Source organism: Buteo buteo, chromosome 5 (assembly GCF_964188355.1).
Source record: "Buteo buteo chromosome 5, bButBut1.hap1.1, whole genome shotgun sequence".
Lineage (NCBI taxonomy): Eukaryota > Metazoa > Chordata > Aves > Accipitriformes > Accipitridae > Buteo > Buteo buteo.
This window is the reverse complement of record NC_134175.1, coordinates 18770096-18789031: the sequence shown is the minus strand read 5'-3', so window position 1 is coordinate 18789031 and position 18936 is coordinate 18770096. Positions and strand designations below refer to the sequence as shown.

General features: G+C 40.5%; 1 protein-coding gene across 1 annotated transcript in view; it reads left to right on the top strand.

Annotated features, from left to right (window-relative positions):
• The first annotated feature begins 5089 nt into the window (after positions 1-5089).
• COL5A2 (collagen type V alpha 2 chain) overlaps positions 5090-18936 on the top strand; it is a 112794-nt gene continuing 98947 nt past the window's right edge. The window contains exon 1 of the mRNA XM_075027974.1: positions 5090-5384. Coding sequence (XP_074884075.1) covers positions 5285-5384 — 100 coding nt within the window. The 5' untranslated portion in view covers positions 5090-5284. The remainder of the gene's footprint in view (positions 5385-18936) is intronic.

Genomic DNA, 18936 nt, shown 5'->3' with positions numbered 1-18936 from the left:
GATGTAATCCAAGACCCCACACTAGCCGTATAAAAGCAAAGTATCATCCTACTTCCCCAAATTAAAACTAACTGAAACAACATTACAGAGTTTGAATGTAACCAAGAAAGCTGTATTTCCTCCCTCTTCTCAATAAGGACTTAAACTCATTTACTAAACCTTCCTACCCAAAAGATGATGGGAAAATTCTCCTGCAAATAGGCAATAACATTACTGATGTAGCATTGTTTAAATTTCTAGCTGATACTTTTTTTTTGATGGATTTTTCAGCAGAAAGATTAGGATTTTGAGGTGATGCAGTTTGGAATCTAGTCCATTTAAAGATCTGATTTAAAAGTAGTATCATGTTCCTCTGTTTATATTCTTGCCAATTTCTGTAGTTTCTTATTACATTTTCTTATTTTAAATAATGGAATTTTCTGTCCTTTTACTGTATGAAAGACCTGTAAAAAAACCCAAGAAAACTGATTCCTTATGCAGAAAAGGGTCTTAAAAGTGCGAAGTGAACACACTTTAAAGGAAAAGAACTGTTTTTCTCTCATTATTTCAGTTGTGTTCATTTTAATGCTTAATTTTAAGAAACAAGAGTAAAAGATTTTATGTGGACTATATTCTTGTCACTTTACAGCTTTTTTTTTTTTTTTTAGCTAAGTGTGTGAATGAAGAACTTGTACAAAGTGGAAATTTCAAATAGCACTTACCACTGATTTAACTGCCTACATAAAATTTGATAGCAACTCTCAGATTGAATTAAGCTGACTTTAGTGAAACTGCACTGCTTTTGAAAATCTTGCTTGTTTTTGAATGGATACGTTTTGAATTCAAGTACAGCTTCTTATAAATTTCCATGATTCCGCTGATTTCATGCTGCTGCTAAAAGGCTGGTCCAGCATCTTATTTGTAGCAGATAGCTTGGTCATTTATATTGAAGGCATTTTTTGTTAGCTTGGTACAAATCGATTTAAAACAGAAACACTGTCACACTATATGTAATGGTGTGAAAGGTCCTTAAGTTCTGTTGAAAAGAGACCCTCATGGATACTGGAATTTTAATTACTCATATGTATCCATGCTCTGAAGCATCCTAAGCTAATAGTTTTTTCTGGCCCGACTTGGAGATTTTGAGAGGTGCAAGCCTGTGAATTATATTTAAATATATTTCTGAGTCCTCACAACTACCTAATAGTATTCCCTACCTTCATCTGTCACTCAAAATGCTCTTTGAATTTTGAGTAACTTTGAAATTCACATGTGATTTTTAGGTCAGATAACATACAGTCCCTACTTATTGGCTAAAACATAGGAATGGATGTTAACTGACTGGATATTATGGAGTATTCAGTTATACTCCCCACTCCCTGAGTAGTGTATCTTGACATTTCTAGGTTTGTCCTAGCTTTGGGGACAGCTCTTGTTTCATGAAGACTTTTTAGAGCACAACATAGAGGAGCACACGCTGCTTTTGTGTGAAGATTTTGCTCTTGTTTTGTTGTTTCCCTCCATTTGATATAAAGATCCTTCAAACTTGAAAGTGTCTGGTTGCTCTAGTGTGAAACATGAAGCATTAGAAAGTGATCTTTTAATCGTCATATCACCTTTTCATCTCCTGGGAGTCAGAAATCAGCCACAAATTGGTAGCTGAGACCATCCCAATTTCAAAGAATTTCCTGGTAGTAGAAAAGGTCTGGTTTTGTGTCCTGTGTTTCCAGATCTGTTGCTCTACTGAGATGGACTAGAGAAAGAGGAGAATATTCAGTCCTACCACTCCTGCAGTGGCTCTATCTACTAAATTTCGGTTCATTGCATACTGTAAGCTTAATGTATAACAATGAGTAGACTGAAGGTGCATTGGAAGGGGATCAGCCCCAAGAGCTGGGGCCCTGGATTCTCCTCCCAAGGAATTTTCATTTTGCATAAGTTTTCCTTGGCACAGAAGAGAAATGAGCCCCCAAAAGTCTGTATCTGGCTCAGTTTCTACTGAATATATCACCTTAGGCTAGTTTGCTAAATTCCACATTCCTCTGTTCTTACAGAACCCTAAAAATGATGGAAAAAGTGAAAAATGGTTGGAGAGGAGTTGCTGCATAAATATACAGTATTATTCTATGCAATATTGGTTTCTCCCCTATTGAGAGGAGGAGGGGGAAGTGACACTGAGCATACTTGGAATTACTTATCTGCCCACTCTTAATTGCTTAGTCTGACTCTGTTTACAGTGGTACTAACTAAAGAATTTCTCTCACTTGTATCCAATGTGATGCTATCAAATAGCTAAGGCCTAGCAGTTAATCTGTTTAAATGAAAAATGATAGACTTAATGAGTAGTTATGATGCTTGTAATAAAATTGAAAACCTCTTTAAATGCACATCCATGGTGAAAGGAACTATTTGTAAAGGGATTGATTCACTAAGCAAATTTACATCATTTTCTATTCTCTGTTGTTCATCTGTTTTGGTTATGTGGCATAACTTGTTGGCAAGACCAAGGCAGAAATAGATTTGAAGGGCAGCTTTTAGATACTGCTGTAGGAATCTCTCCAAAGGAGAGACTAGACTTGAAATAGCAGAAGGTGTCTCTGAAAATCTCTCCAACTCCTCAGAAAAAAGTTCCACTGGAAATGGTAAAAGGGGTTCTTCTGATTTTTTTTTTATTATCCCCCCCCCCACCAGTGAGCTATCAGGGGGGAAAAAAGTGACTATAATTCAGTATTGTTCTTGTTCTGGTGTTTTTCTCGGAGGCTATGAGATAATGATGGTAAGGCTTATTTTCATTCTTTCTGTGAATACACTAGGAATTTACCAACCTGTTGCAGACTTAAGACTTGGGGAATAAGTATGAGAACTTAATCTAATTTTCAAGACAAAGTTAGCAACTGTATAGGCGAGTTTTACCAGTGTGCGGCCGTTTCTGTGATGGAGTCTGAATTCCTTGTGGTTTCATTGTAGCTTTCCCCAGGAGGACTGCATGGAGGACTTGGAGCTGTGAGTTCTCTGAGCAGTTGTCAGCTTTATTATAAGAAATTTCACATAAATCCCCTCCAGTTAGTAGCATATAGTTCAGGAAAACCTACATTTCTGTCGTAATGGTTTTTCATCAACGAGCACAGAAGACTTTTCAAAACACTGTCCATATTCTCAGCCTTTCTCCTCTTAAATTATTAATATTAAATATTTCTGCGTTTAATACTATAAGTGACAGGTTACCTCCAACTGTGGGAAAGCTTGTGTAGTGTGGTTTTTAAAATGTGTTATTTTCCTTTTCTAATGTATATACTGATTTTGTATTGTGTAATTTCATGTGATGATTTAGCAATGGTAGTGTGCTGGGTTACGGCTGTAAGCTTTCTTGTTTGCTGCTCTCTTAAAACTAATGTGCATATAGAACAGTGCAAATGGCAAAGGTCAGATATGGTTCTAAACTAGATATATGATCTAAAGCACCTGGTGTTTCTAGCCAGCATTGTGTAACATCAGCTTTCCAAGGGAGATCTCCTGGGGTTCTCCTGAAGTATGACATCTAAAATATATGACTTTTGAGACTAGCAAACCAGTGCAAGCACTCATGAACCTGTCAAAACAGAATTTCAGCCTATGACTAGTCAGGTTAACAAATGTGAACTTTTGTTTTTCTATTTCTGAGTTTCTCAACTGATACTTACCAATGATTATGATTGCTTTTCAAAATAAAATTGCAGCGGCTTGCACAGCTTCATTATTTCTGTTCATTCTCATAGCTACCACTTTTGAGCAATAGGGACTGTGGGATATTATGCTTCTGCAGTGAAACCCTGTATGGGTTTAAGACTGCTGTGTCAAGACTGCTTGGTGCAAGAGAGCAGGGAATTTTGATTTGGTTCTCTTTCAGCATATTTTTCTGTTAATCCCTGGTTTTGCTACTACAGTAGGTATTGTAGTGCTACACCATTTTCTGGGCTACCTTTCCTCTTCTGGGTATGCTGGTCTTCTGAAGAGACAGAAGAAAACTTCACAGGCTTTAGGATGCCGCATCACTGAAAAGCGCTAAATCATGCTGTGATAACCAGAGTGGGCTAGTGTTGCCAACCTGCACAAATCCAGGCGAAGAGATTTAATTCTCACTGCATCTGCTTCAAATGGGATTGTTCTCCAGCTGAAATGGCTAAACACAGATGAATCTGTATTTCCCTGCAGCAGGTATAGGCAGCCCCATTCTCAGCAAATGAAGGGATCAGTAATGGAGCTACGCAGACTGTGAACACTGTGGGAAGAAAAAAATCTAGCATCCTACTCCCAGTTGCAAGTGATCCACAAAAGAGAGATTTACTTAGTGCCCACGCTAGAATACTAATTAAGGAGCATTGTTAAGGGCTTAATACTAGGCTGCCGCTTAGGTAGGTTTCCAGGAACAGAGGTGGAGATCCTCGGAGAAAAGCAGGTAATTGGATAGTTTGGATGGCCATTCTGGTGTTAGATGTGTAGAGCATCTTCCAGAGATACGTGATAGTCTTCCCAACTGGTAGGACAGTAAATATAGAGCACGCATTTGAGGAAAGATTATTCAGAAAAGAATTCATTTGAGAAAGATTATTCCCCTTTGGGGGAAAGGTGGTTATTTACAGGTTCCTGAAACAAGCCACCCTGGTAGCTCTGTGGCCTCTCTCAAGGGACTGGAGTCGTGTTTGATAATGCAGCTACAGCAAGGCAGGGTACAGTTATCAAGGGAGAGGAGGAAATCCTCCTCTCGGCAAGCTGGAAGGGATCAAGTTCACAATAAAGGAATCGGCTCCAAATGGGGCTATACCCTCCATTCCCAGGAAGCGTGGGCTGGGTATGTTAAAAGCAGAGCTTTCTCTTACTGGCAGCTTCTTACGGAGCTCTGCTTTGCTTTCTTAATAAATGGTCCTGAGGCAGCACATGCACTGCACAGCAGCAGGGAAATATCCTGTAAGTGTACTCCTAAAGAGAAAAGTTCAAGGAAGAGTGAAGCCAGCTCTGATTCGGTTATTTACCATCAATCAGACTGTTGCTTGGCAGGGAGTGGATGATTAGGAGCCTGAACGAGCTGAAAAGGGGCAGGAAGAGAAGTGGAGGCAGCATTCTTCCTATTTAAAGCTGCATCCCCTGAAAGGAGTGTTTGCAGACTGCGCTGGAGCTGGTGCTGAAAAATAGAGGGCTCGCAGACTTTGTCCTGGAACTGATGCTGAAAGGCGGAAAGACTCCCCAGCTGGCTTCATGGTGCTAAAATAACCTTACGTTTCTGCACATTTTGCTGCCCGGGAGGATACATGCCTAATATCTAGGCGTGATGGCAATCTGGGTACAAACGAGAACTTTTTTCATCCTCGCTGCTTTATTAGGCCGATTTGTAAGCGTAAAGGCGCAAGAAGAGGACGACTATGACGGCGGTGAGTTTCTCTCTCTCCCTCTAAAGAAAAAAAAAAAAAGACAATCACCCCCCCCCCCCCCCCCCCCTTCTTTGTATGCGGTGCGCTTGCTGTGCGGTTCGGCTAATAGGTGGAACGGAAAACCTCCGGGTTACGAGAGGAACGAGCCCGTGGCTTTTATACGCGGAGAAGGGGGCAGCGGGGTGTGCGCCGAGGGCTGCTGCCCCGAAGGCAGCGGGCGGCTCTCCAAGCCGGGCTTTCGCGGCGCTCGCTGCGGGCGCAGGGCGGGGGAAAGGACGGACCGACCCCCGACAGACCGCCCGCCCGGCGCTGCCGCGGAGCGCTCGGGCTGAGCCCCGCTGCCCGGCGGGGCTGGAAGTTTGCAACAAAAGAAAGTGCCGGGGAGGGGGCTGAAGCCTGGCTGCGGGGCCGGAGGAGGGCAGCCGGGCCGGCCGAGCTGGGAGAAGGGAGGCGCAGGAGCCTCGCAGGGCGGAGTCGTTTGCGCTGAACTACAGCTGCTTTCTCGCATTCTTTGTCTTAGAGAAACGCCGAAATGTGGATTTCCCCTTTTCCTCCCCCCCGCCCCTTTTCTTTTCCTCCTCCTTCCTTTCCTTCTCGGTCTCCTTCCCCCGACCCCCGCCGGAGGGGCCGGCCGGCCGATCCCCGGGGCTGGCTGCGGCGACACACCGCCGGCACGCCGCCCGCCCCCGGCCCGCTCTCCCAGCCCCGGGCCGGCTTAGCCGGGCAGCGGCGGCTCGTCGCAAGCCCTGGGAGGGCTGGCAAGCTGCGCACCTGAACTCCTCAGGCTGCTTTCTATCCGCTTTTATTTGATACCATTTCAATGCCTGAGAGAGGGAGCGCGATGGTCAGGGGAAGGCGCGGGGACTGTGCTCTTTCAGCAGTCCGGATGGATGTCGCGCTGTAGATTGGTTTCCTGAAATGTGAGAACGCTGCTTTTGGGACAGTAGGTAGCTGTTGTACTCCTGAACGTGCTTCCTAGGCTTCTCGCGGGTAACGCTGGCTTCTTTTCCAAACAGTGCCCAACAGAGGGACTAGCGCCTTGCCCTACGATAGTTCGCAATTATTTTGTTGCGTATTATCAAGAGTTTAGTTTTTCTTGTAACTAAACTTCTCTGGTAATACGCTGCGTTGCACAAGTGAGGAGGAGTCGAAGCCTGACGAATAAAACAGCGCAGTAATTCTGAAACTTTTCTTCTACAAAGCAAAATGAGACTGTCCTGACTATGCACGGCTGTGGAAGAAGTCCCATAGAGGGGGCACTTTGTATAATCTTGGGAGCGTAATTCATATGCTTACCATAAAGGGAGGCATATATTATGCATTTTTCAGTTGCATATAATACCAAAGAAAACACTTGTGAAAACATCGACTTCACTTTTTTGATAGCCTTTTAGTAAAAATGTTAGCTTTTTTGCTGTTTAAAAAAAAAGGGGGGGGGGCAAAATTTACATGAGATTTCTGTGGGGTTATTACGTGTCATTTACTAGTTTGTTGCTGTTATGGAAATTATGGGATGAGCCAGTAGCGTAGCAACACCTTCTGTGATGTGCTTCCCATACGCTGATGGCTGAGGAAAGAGAGAGGTACATGGTAAGTCAGAGAGCAAAATATATTGTAATAAATTAGTGACATCTGTTTGCACTTACTTCACTTATTCATCTTCCTGTTTGAGAATGTAATAGCTTTTGTCTACCATACATACAAGGAAGCTCCTTTTCCAATGTTCATTATATTACCCCCGCCCCAAACTATTTGAGTGTGTTGTGAGAGATGGTGCACAGTGAGGAAGAAGGGGGAGTACATCCTACACAACAGTCTAGTTTAATTGCATAAACAAGAGGTTTCAGTTTTTATGTAGTTCCTGATTGAAGCCCAGAAATACTGCAAAACGGGCAGCTTTTTACCCTTAGTTTGTCTTGGGTTTAGTACTTGTGCAGACGTCTAGCATCGGTGCACATTGTACTGCAGGTGATTTTTGTCTATACAGCTGCTTCCCTTCTCCCCATTCGGTTGGCCAAATGTGCCACTTGAAGATTGGTGTTAGAGTCAACAAATATTGGAGGTATCTGGGGAAGCAAGGAAGGTATTTCAGGAAGCTTAGATTAGATAAAACTATCAGACTTTTAGAAAGTACTTAAAACAGTGTTTTACCAGTCATTTTTCATGCCAGTCCTAGAAAAAATGAGAAAGGTTAAATACTGGTTGTCAACTCAATCACAGTGGAAGAAAGAAATAGCTTTTGCAGAAGCATGTTACAGAATTCATCATGATAAGGGTGTGTGATATTAATAGATAAGTTGAATATAATAAAACAGGTAAAATGGTTTAAAAAAAATGAAAGAACTGTAATATTTCTTCAAACCAAACATACTGCTTAACAATTTTTTTTAGTTTTTTTTTTTTTGGCACTTGCCATTGCTGTGCTTTTAAGTAGTGCCAGTTTCTATATTAATTTTTTCTCTTGGAGCCATTGCAGATTGATCGGTTTTGCTCAAGAACACTTGGCTAGTAGTGCTATATAGCATGTACACTTAAAATGCACATAAAAACGTGAAAAATAGATGCTTTCAAACCTAGTATGGTAAAATTGCTCATTTTGAGACTAGTTGTTTTAAATGTGCATACTTAAAAGTTATTTAGGAATAAAGTCAGCACTGCAAAATTCTAGAAAGACTGAAAGATCCTGGTTTTAATTTCTGTGTAGAGGCCCAGACTAGTTCAGAAATGCAGTAGGGCCAAAAAGTGCCCCAGAGATGGCTGAAATTATGTGCTGTTTAAGCACTGAATACTTGCAAGCCCTGAACCTTTGGAGTAGGGATTTCCACACAGTGTGTAATCTTTCCTCTTTCCTTAGGACTCAGGATAAAAAAAAACTACTAGCAGAAGCTGTGCATGCTTCTGGGATCCTTTCCTATCCGCTTGTGAGTGTAAATGGGATTGCTTTCTTCAAAAAAGTTATTTAAGAAAACTAGAAACACACTGTCAGTGGAAAATATCTCAGTAAACTTGAATCAGAACTGAAATTGTGGGAATCACCTCCTTCAAGGGGATTTGTCTGTGCAAATTCCACGTGGGCATGGCAGTGAGGTCTGTTGCCACCATCTCCCATATTTCTCACTGTAATCCTACACTTGCCTTTAGGTTCTCATCAGTTTCTGCAACGCACACTTGCCTGTGAATTTTGTGGTGATTTATCCTTCCCTGACCCTCTGTTGTGGTGTCAGCCCTACTTCAGCTGAGATCAATGTGAGCCCTGGCATTGATTTAAAAGTATCTAACTTGCCTTGTTCGACAGTGTGAGCTAGCAAACCCAAACAATGGTTGTTCCATTTGAATTAACGATTGTCGGGGTTTAACCCCAGGCGGCAACTGAGCCCCACACAGCCGCTTGCTCACTGCCCGCCCCCCCCCCCCCGCCCCCGGATGGGATGGGGGAGAGAATCAGAAGGGTAAAAGTGAGAAAACTCATGGGTTGAGCTAAAGACAGTTTAACAGGTAAAGCAAAAGCCGCACATGCAAGCAAAGCAAAACAAGGAATTCATTCACCACTTCCCATGGGCAGGCAGGTGTTCAGCCATCTCCAGGAAAGCAGGGCTCCATCACAGGTAATGGTTATTTGGGAAGACAAACGCCATCACTCCAAACATCCCCCCCTTCCTTCTTCTTCTCTCAGCTTTATACGCTGAGCATGATGCCATATGGTCTGGGATATCCCCCTGGTCAGTTGGGGTCAGCTGTCCCAGCCGTGTCCCCTCCCAACTTCTTGTGCCCCCCTGGCCTCCTCACTGGTGGGGTGGGGTGAGAAGCAGAAGAGGCCTTGGCTCTGTGTGAGCACTGCTCAGCGGTAACTAAAACATCCCTGTGTTATCAACACTGTTTTCAGCACAAATCCAAAACACAGCCCCAGACTAGCTACTATGAAGAAAATTAACTCTATCCCAGCCAAAACCAGCACAATGATTCTTTTTGCGTTCTTCGAATTCTTGAGGTCTTTACCTTTGTCTGGAAACCGTGTGAAGGAGAGAGGAGAATGGACTGGCCTTAACAGAGACAGAAACAGCTCAGCTGGTTGAATGGGGGACTATTAAAGATGTCCATTATCCCCTCACTGACATTAGAGATGTTATCTTCAGTGAGAAAAGAGGTTACTACATTGCACAGTCTCCTCACTGAGCAAGCGTTGGGAATATGATAGCAAAGGAAAGTCCGCTGTAGCTGTGAGGAAGTAAGAGAATTATTGAGTATTCATGCCAGTTGTTTATTTGGGGTTTATGGGTCTTTCATCTTTGTAAAGAATCCTCAAAGCTCTTAAGGAGAATGATATGAAAAGAAACAACCCCAACCCAAACCCTCTCTTGCTAATTCTCGCAATTTTAGTGAGGATCTTATGATACTTGATTTTTTTTTTTCCCCCCAAAGTTCCAGATCCCCAGATCATTTACTTACCTGTGTACCTCTACTTTCTAAATGAGAAAGCGTGCATTTAGGTATCTAGGTTTGTGGCTTTAATCATAGCAAATGACTCAAAAATAGAAGTGATTATAGCTCTAAACAAGCAGAAAATGAGAATCCATTATTTATAAAAAAAAAAAAAGTTACAGTTCTTTGGGGACTGACTCATGACTTCTGAATATTTGTGGTTGGCTCCCCTGCCTGTAAAAGTATGGGAAGGAGACTCTACAGAGAAATTTCCACAAGAAGAGTCCTCGAGAAGATTCTTCCTGCTCAGAGTGAGTAAACTTTTGCTCAAAATTATGAAAAATGTAAAATTGAGGGTCATGTTAAGCTAGCCGCATTAGCTTGGTTTTTTTAGAAAATACTTTGTGGTTGAAGAATTGCATGCTGTGGTTGTTAGTGCAGGCATTTTTTTTTGCCACAGTATTTACAAATATAGATTATTGCCATAGAAACCAAATGGTCATTTCATGCTGTCATTCATGTTTTGGCATGCTCACACTTCATACTTGGTGAAGTCCTTTCATCTTTGCAATTTGTTTCAATATGATAACATTCTGTCGGGTTGATTTGTTCGTGTAAAACATTGCAGGATTGGTCCTGTTTAACAATAATGTATATTAACATAAAAATAAGCCTTTTTCAATTTGTTAATTCTTTAGAAGTTTTCAGAAAAAATGAATGTCCACCAAACCCCTCAACTGATTATAAATTTACCTAGCAAAACACTGCTTAGGAATAGCATCTGGTGTTTAAGTAGTATTTACTCTTTCTATCTGGGTTAACTGGAAGTTATATGCTTTTCCTGTGGGTAGAATTAGGACTGGTGAAGTCACCACATTACTTGGTTTTTGGTCTTTTGTGAGAAAAGAAACACAAGGATTCTTGTGTGCATGTGTGGGGAAGCAGAAATTCTGAAGGCAGACCTTCCTGAAACACTATGATCCTCTAAAAAACCCGAGCAGATGTTCATGGCCTGTGTGCAACTATTTTTCCATATACAGAGAAAGGCAACAAACTCAGTGCCAAAAAATTATGAAGTAATAATAAAAAATAGTCGAAATTCCAACTGGAGGCATGTGATCTATCCTTATATGTACACTGATTGTTTCACCCATGTTTGTCTTTGTGACCTTGCACATTTTTGTGTGTAAGGTCCTGGTGATATGAATTTTTTTCTCAAAAATTCTTCTTAGAAAGAATAAATCAAAGTGTCAATCCAATGGATTCTCAGTTGGGTCGGTGAAAAGAGACTGGGCTTGCACTTCAACTTATTTTTATAGTCAAAAGAACCTATTAATCTAATGCACAGGGCAAACCCAAGTATCCTAGTGTAAAATGAATAAATTAATCAGATTAACTTGGAATTTCAGTTTTTGACAAAGGCTTCTTGCAGTTTGAACTTTCAGAGCACGAGGAAAGATTGTTGCACTTGATGCCTGAAATCTCAGACTGCAACAGACCCACCTTGTTTAACTGCCCTTTGAAAGCCCTGGTGAGACTTTCATGTGCAGAAGGTCAGGTATAATTTGATCTGGAATGTCTGATGCAATAATTCAAAGCATAATGAGAAGGGAATGAGGAAAATATGTTTCTTTCAGTACTATAAAGTAAGCGTTCTTCAGTTATTTAAGAAATCAGGTGCTTTCAAGCTGGAGAAAAATGGCTTATAAGCCACGTAACACTTTGAAGATGAGAAGTACCTCAGAGGTGATATTGTGTTCTGTTTACATCTTTAATCAATACATTATGTGTGTACAAATTATACCTTTTCTCCACACTTTTTGTCACTGATTGCATTCTATGATTTATGATTTTCCTGACTGAAATTCTGAGAAATTTGGAGTTAGTGCTATTGCTGAACTACCAGAATGGGTAAAACAGTGATACTGTCTATAGGAAGTGACACAACAACTTGTTCATATAAATTCTTGTTTTATAGGTTGATTTATAGTTATGAAAACAGTAGCATGCAGGAAGCTTTGGATGCTGATAAGCCCTCAGTGCTGTGGTAATTAAAATATCCAAACCGTTACTTACAATTATCTTTTCTGAGTAAGCAATGTACATTTTTCATAGCCTGCTGTGCTGTCTTTTATTCTTGTAGTGAGAAACAATTCCATTATTCCACTATCCGACCCATGTTTGCTGCGGAAAGGTCATGTGTTATATAAGCACAAGGACTAAGGATGATTGTCAGAGGGCCAGCGGTGGGATGCTCTCTGTACAGGGAACCTCTATTCATGCAGACCCTTGGGATTCCATTTTTATTGGCTGCTGAAAATAGGTCTGGTCTTTGGAGAGCTGGTCTAAGGTTGTTCCTTGGCCATGCTGCTGCCAACTGAAACTTGATTGGAGTTTTGGAGAATTTGTCTTTTTCTGCAGCACTGTGTAAATAACACAGTTGGGAGCATGATACAATGGAGCTATTTTTATACTGAAAAACTTCCCTGTTTTGTGTCTTCACTAGTTCTCACTTATAGCCTTTGGAGTATGTAATGGTAACATGGGAGGACTAAAGAATTAATTTGAATCTCTGTGCCCCTGTTCTTTGGATAATGTGGCTGAATAGAAACACAAGCAGCAGCTCTGATACTGCTGGCAGGAATTCAGAGTTTTGGACATGAACTCATTTAGAGTAGGAACAGAAGAGTAAACTGTTTTACTGAGCCCTGTTCCCTGCTGTGCAGTAGATGGCTGGCTGAGAAGGTCCATACAATATCTTCTCCAAATACTCTTCGGTCATGAAATGCTTGCCAGCATCCTTCAGCAAGCTGACCATCTGAAGTGAAGGATTAAAGGCACAATGACAGTGTAGTGCAGGAAGAGATTAAGGGAGATAAAAGGTATCATCATGACTCTGTCCTGGCCCAATTGCTCCAAGGTTAGTACTGCACATTAAAATGGTAACATAAATACAGGCTAAAAGCCAGGAAGAAACTGTTCCTCATTTGAGAAGAACCGTCACCTGTCCCTGGATAGCTGTATTGCTACAGGTAACCTCAGAGGTTATGCCGAGGATTTTGTTTAAAGCAGTCCTCTCTCTTCCAAGAAATCATAGAAGACCTTTATTGATATTTAATCACTTTCTAGTCTGAAGCCTCATGTGTCCTGTCCTGTTAAATGTCCCAGTAGATCAAGAAAAAATATTTAAAGAAAAAACTAAAGTAGAAGCAGCAAACAGAAGCTGTGCTTGCTTGATTGCCTGTTTTCCACTAAGATTTTCACAAATATTTTCTACACAAGGTTCTGCCAAATCTTTTGATCTAATGAAAATGTGTTGTAATGCCATAGTTATTGCTATCCTATGATAATTATTTTTGTCTTGTTTTCTGTCTATCTTAAACTGTGGGATTTTTTTCCCCTCAGCTGCAGTGCCTTAAGTTTTCCAAATACTGAACCTCACATGTTCAGTAGTTGGATAACAGCATCCCATGTCATTGTTGAGAGAAATAATTGAAATCTTATTAGCAAGAGGAACTTCCTTTAGACTAGGAGACACTAGTTAGTTTTATTAGGCATAAGGATGATTTAGCCATCTTTAAGCCATCAGTGCTATTTTGGGCAAATCAAGTTACCCTGAATTATGAACATTCAGTTGACCCAGATTATGAATTATAATTATTGTTAACAAGTAACATAATCAATAAACATGTATCTTTTTCAAAGTAAAGTATCATCTACCTTTGGATTTCTCACTTTCATTAATGATGAGCCTCCTGGTTGGAAAGATGTCATTGAGTAGCTGGGTCATCTCGCCCTTCCTCTAAGACTCCTGCAGGTTTCCTGAAATTCCTCTTCCCATCAGAAGATGAGAATGTACTTTAATCTTCACATGTGTCCCAGTCCCAATGGTAGTGATGCTTTCCACAAGAAGTTAAGGTCAAGAAAGGAGAGCATTCTCTGTGGTAGCTGTGACCAGGTCCATGGAAACCTGCCAACTAAATCAACTGAAATGGAGATTAACCAGAGGGCTCCAGCTAGCAAAACACGTTGTAGTTCTGGGGTTGTCCTGGCTTAACGTTGCCTAACAGCATGGCTGCTGATACTGATCTGGCTGAAGGTGTCTTTAGTTGTCAGGTATTATTTCTACAAGGAAAGGTCATTTATTACAGTCCTGGAAAATTCATGATTTATTCATCAGGAAGTTTGAAAATCTATTAGACTTCAGGTCTTTGGAGATATGAACAGATATTTCCAAAATATTTTAGGGGTCGGACTTGCAGATGGCACTGCACCAACTCTGTGTCTCCTAAGGGAGAACTTTAGCATCATTCATTGTGTGTAATGTTGAATTATAATTTACATGGCTGTTATAGGGGGAAGACATTGCAGGGTTCCCCCACCAATGATTTTAAAAGGTAATTGTTTGATGGCTTTATGCTGTGTTGATGTAAAAGCATTTATCTGCTAGTAAAGCATTTGGTTCCCTGTCTTATGAAATCTTAAAGTTAGTATTGTCTTGAATGTTGCTGTTGTGAGTGGTGGGAAAATTAAAGACAGATATGTGATTAAGAGTAATGTATCTTTACTGTGGATCAAATCTCATGGTTTCACAGATGGTATTCTGTAATCTAGATCAGGAAAGAAACAGGATGTTAATGAAACTTACAGATGATAAAGAGGAATGAAATACTTGCCATCTGCAAAAAAATGGGTAAAACATACAAAGAGGGGAGTTATCTCAGAAAAGCGTAGGCTGGAGTGATGATAACAACAGAGTTTGCATTGTGCTCTGTGATCAGAGGGAGCTAAAACTAAGGATGCCATTCTTTGTCACGTGGTAGGACTTGGTAAAGAAAAATATAGTTCTCATGATCCATTAGGCAGAAAAGCATAAGGAAAAGAATGAGAGGCTTTTGTTCATCCTTCAGTGATCAAGTCCAATGTTGGCCTAAGTGGTAATTTGTGGGGGGGCGGGGGGAGGGAAGGATGGTAAAATGGAAATTTAGGGGACCTGGACTTGAATAGGACAGATATTCAGAGGATTGAGTCTCTTTTATTCAAGGTTTTTGCTGTGTGCACACCTGTTAGACTGAATAACCTCAATGTGTCCAAAGCTCTGAGAAAGGATGACGAAGGGAAGCAGAAGAGGCAGGAACTTCCAGAGAGACTTTGTTTGCCAGGTGGGGCTCATACCTCTTGAGGAGCCCTTGGCTCTGTGTGACTGAGGCATTATTGCCCTATCAATGACTTCAGGCCGTGGAAAAGGAGCGGAAATAGTTTGCATTTTCCACTCTTTCGGAGACATAGACAGAAAATAGTATCCCTTTTCCTCTGTATTAATTTTCCATTGAAGGAGTGGCTTCTTTTACTACAAAAAAACCCCTCAAACCAACACAACTTAATGCATGCATTGAAAATCTATTGGTTTCTAAAAGAAAAGGTAATCAGCTTCTTAGCTTCATGATGCAGTTAAAGAACCTCTAATGCTGAAGGTGTATTTTCTTTAACTCAGGCAGAACATGGAAGAGCTTTTCACATGCTATATATCAGCCTTGACAGTGTTTATTTAGGCATGTGAGGCACTAAACCAATGTTTTCGACAAAGGGCTTACAAGACAGAATTGTTGCATTATGCATACTTTGTATCTTATGACACACAGCATCTGATTTGTGAGCAATCCTATACTTTATAAAACTGAACCTTTAAAAACAGCTTGAATTGTCTGAGTAGTGAAGGGGAATTGTCCTGGTTTTGTCCCCAGAGGGGGGGGGGGGGCGGGAGTGAGTGAGTGGCTGCGTGGTGCTTAGTTGCTGACTGAGGTTAAATCATGACAGGAATGCATGTAGCAACAACTTCTGAAGACACGGTTAAATCATGGCACTTTGATGTCATCATTACAGGCAGGTCATACAAAGGACTCCCAGTTTTACAACTGAAATCTCGTTTTGTCCATTACAGGCTTCCCCCCCCCAGGAAATCTTAGTGAAAAAATAATAAGTTTCAATTTCAAACTGCATGCATTAGAAAAAATGACAATTCTGAATGTAATGTATTGCTCCATATTTATTTCAAATATCTGTAATTTAGTACTCCCTCAAATCAGGAATGTTTTGTGCTATAAACCTACTAGTATACATGCTTAAATTAAAAAAAAAATATTCATGTGTTTGTAACTCATTACATGTTAAATTTTAGAATAGAGTAATATACAGTGTGTTAAATATATGTAGTACATTTTTTATATATATATAAAAAAGTGTGATGTCTTAAGACATCAGACATTCCCACTGTATGGGAACTACATTGCAAGGCAGATGCATCTCACTGGTGAAAGTAATGGAGGATGATTTCCAGATGTTTAAATGCTTGCTTTGGCAAGAGTCAGAAAATACTGGAACATGCACTGGCAACAAAGGAAGGGAAGAACCTGATGTAAGAGGCATCAAGCCTGGCAACAAGCAAAGCAGAACATGGAAAATGGAGCTATGTGGGGAAGGAAGAGCCAACACTACAGTATGGCTGCTGTGACAGCACTGAATATTGGAATTATACTAATGACTGGCAGAGTGCCGGAAGCCTACTTCAAAAATTAGGACTGAGGTTAGACAAATCGTCCTTTACCTATTTTTGTTTTCTTTTTTTTTCTGGTTGAAATGTTTCCTGTAGTGATAGAAAATTTTATCAAAACCTGAATAGTGAGACTGAGTAGCTTGGGCATACTTTGATTTTATGTTGTTACTGTAAAGTGCAGGATCTTCCTATGAATTTGTGCAGTGCTGAGCACAAAGCATCCTTCATCTCAAATGAAGCCTTAGGGTATTACTGTAATATACATACTGAGTCATTGTGCTAATAATATATTTCTTGAATTGCATGAATTTTCATGTTGAATAGTTGACTAGTTTCAGAAGTGGAATCTGGCTCCTCAGCAAAGAAATCTCTAGACAGTGAATCACATAAACTGTTGCTTGCTGTAAGGTTTCAGTAAGCACACCTCTCTGCGGGGTTGGCCACCCTTTTAGTGTACAGACCAAAACTTTGCAGCTTTACTACATTGTATCCAAAAGTTCACACTTCTTGGAATATTTTTAGTTTTTTGGGGGGCAGGGTGGGATGATGGGGAGAGCAGAGTTAAATTTTGATCTCTTCAGGCTGTGCATGTTTGCCCCTGTGAAGAATGCCAGGGCCAACCAGTGTGAATTGCACTGCTCTAATTTTTATTAGTGATACGGTTCTGATGGTTTTAAAATTGAAGATATGGAGCACTTAGTTCTTTGTGTTTTTTTATTGTTTTGTTTGTTTGTTTTCTTTTTCCAACTATTCTTTGTTTCTTTGAGCCTCCCCTGGTTTCCTAGGAAACCTCTGCAGGATGGAATTTGTCTATTTTACAGGCACTGTGCAAGATGGGCAGATTATTTTGTTTGTTTTTGAATGTAATGAACACAGAAAGTAAATATTTGGTGATTTAAATCTCCCATTCAGGAGAGTACTTTAGAACCTAACTTGAAGCACATGAATAGCTTTATTTGTTGTAATGAGATGACTGGTACCTAGTTATGTTTGCCTAACTACCTTAGTGAATGAAGACTTTAATTATTTCAGTTTTTCATTTGAAAGAGGGCAACAAACATCAGGATCTATTCATCTGCACTAAGAATTAATTAGGAAAGATGATGTAGCAGTGAGTTATCTTGCCAAAGATAACTAATAAGAGTAGTTATCTTAAAAATATTTAACCAATTATGCCGAAAAAATTAAGACCACATAGAGATTATTTTCATGCGAGCAGCGTTTTTTAAATCTTTTATCACTGGAGCATTAGCGGTATGCAGACTTTTTGTCATCAACCACCATGCTGAGCTTTGCTATCTTTCTGCACAAATTCACACGATTTTGACTGATGGTTGCTTCCAATCACAAGTAAACATCAACCCACAAACACAGCCCAGTTTCTGGTTTCAGGGGGAACCAGGAGAAGCTCAGTGGCTTTGGTTTGAGTTTACTCTGTGCTCAAATCTGATGCAGAAAAGGTCATTGCAGGAACTTGGTGCCAAAGAACAAGCAAGTTAAGGCTTTTGGGGTTCTAAAGATGATCCATGTGCTTAGTATGATACACAAACTCCCGTTAAATTTTATGTGAAGTTACAAAATGTTCAGTAAAGACTTAGCTTTGGGGTAGAATTAAGCATGCCTAAACTGGATAGTGACTTAACATTTGGTGTGTCTAACATCCTAATCTGTAGCTCTGCCTGGAAGAATGCTTCAGGAGCCCTAGGCTGGGCAGACGGTACTAGGAGGGAATGTGACTGGCTGGAAAGGGGAAGCTCCTACAGTCCTGTTTTCTAACAGGGCACAGCTGTGGCTTACACCAAGTCCTATAAATGTCAGTGAGTGTTGACTCAATGCCATGAGAAGAAACTTTCTGGTGTGATAGTTCTTTGCCTTTCTTTGCTGGGACAGGAATCACAACTGAGCAATTCTTGACACGCAATTTCAAAATGCCACACGAGAGCAAGATCCTGCTGCTTTTCATCATGTCTGCATCAAATGTCCCTGCTTTCAAAGCCTCAATTACTTAATTGGGGCTACTTGGCAAGTGGAGTTCTCTTGAGAAAAGGAGTAAGACATTTTGCTTTGTGCTGCCTTTTTTTTTTTAAGCCTGCTTATCCCATAGGTTAAACATTTAAACTTCTGAAAAACATGTGTCTGAAAATATAGCTGAAAATACTTAACTGGTTTTGCGATAAAGCTGGTCTGTGGGCTGAAAGATGAGTTGAAATGAAAGCATGCGCTGTTGGATAGTATTTTGTTCAGATTTATTAGGTTTATTATGATACTGAAATTAGCTAGAAAAGTCTTAAGATCCAGGAGTGTATAGCTTTGTCAAATAGTTGCTTAAGGGCTTTGTTCTTGGAGAGAGCTGAGAGACACTGTGCAGCAGTTACTATAATTAATTACAGTATAAGTATAGGCTGACTTATTGAGCCCATGTATAAAGTCCATTTTCCAGTTTGTCCTTTTGTTTCCACCTTCACAGAAGAAAAAAGAGGTATGGTTTTAATGGCTCCCTATTATCTCCCAGTATAATCAAATAAAACTGAATCTGGTTAGGATTAATGGAGTGGTTCATCTTCTGACTTTAAACCATAG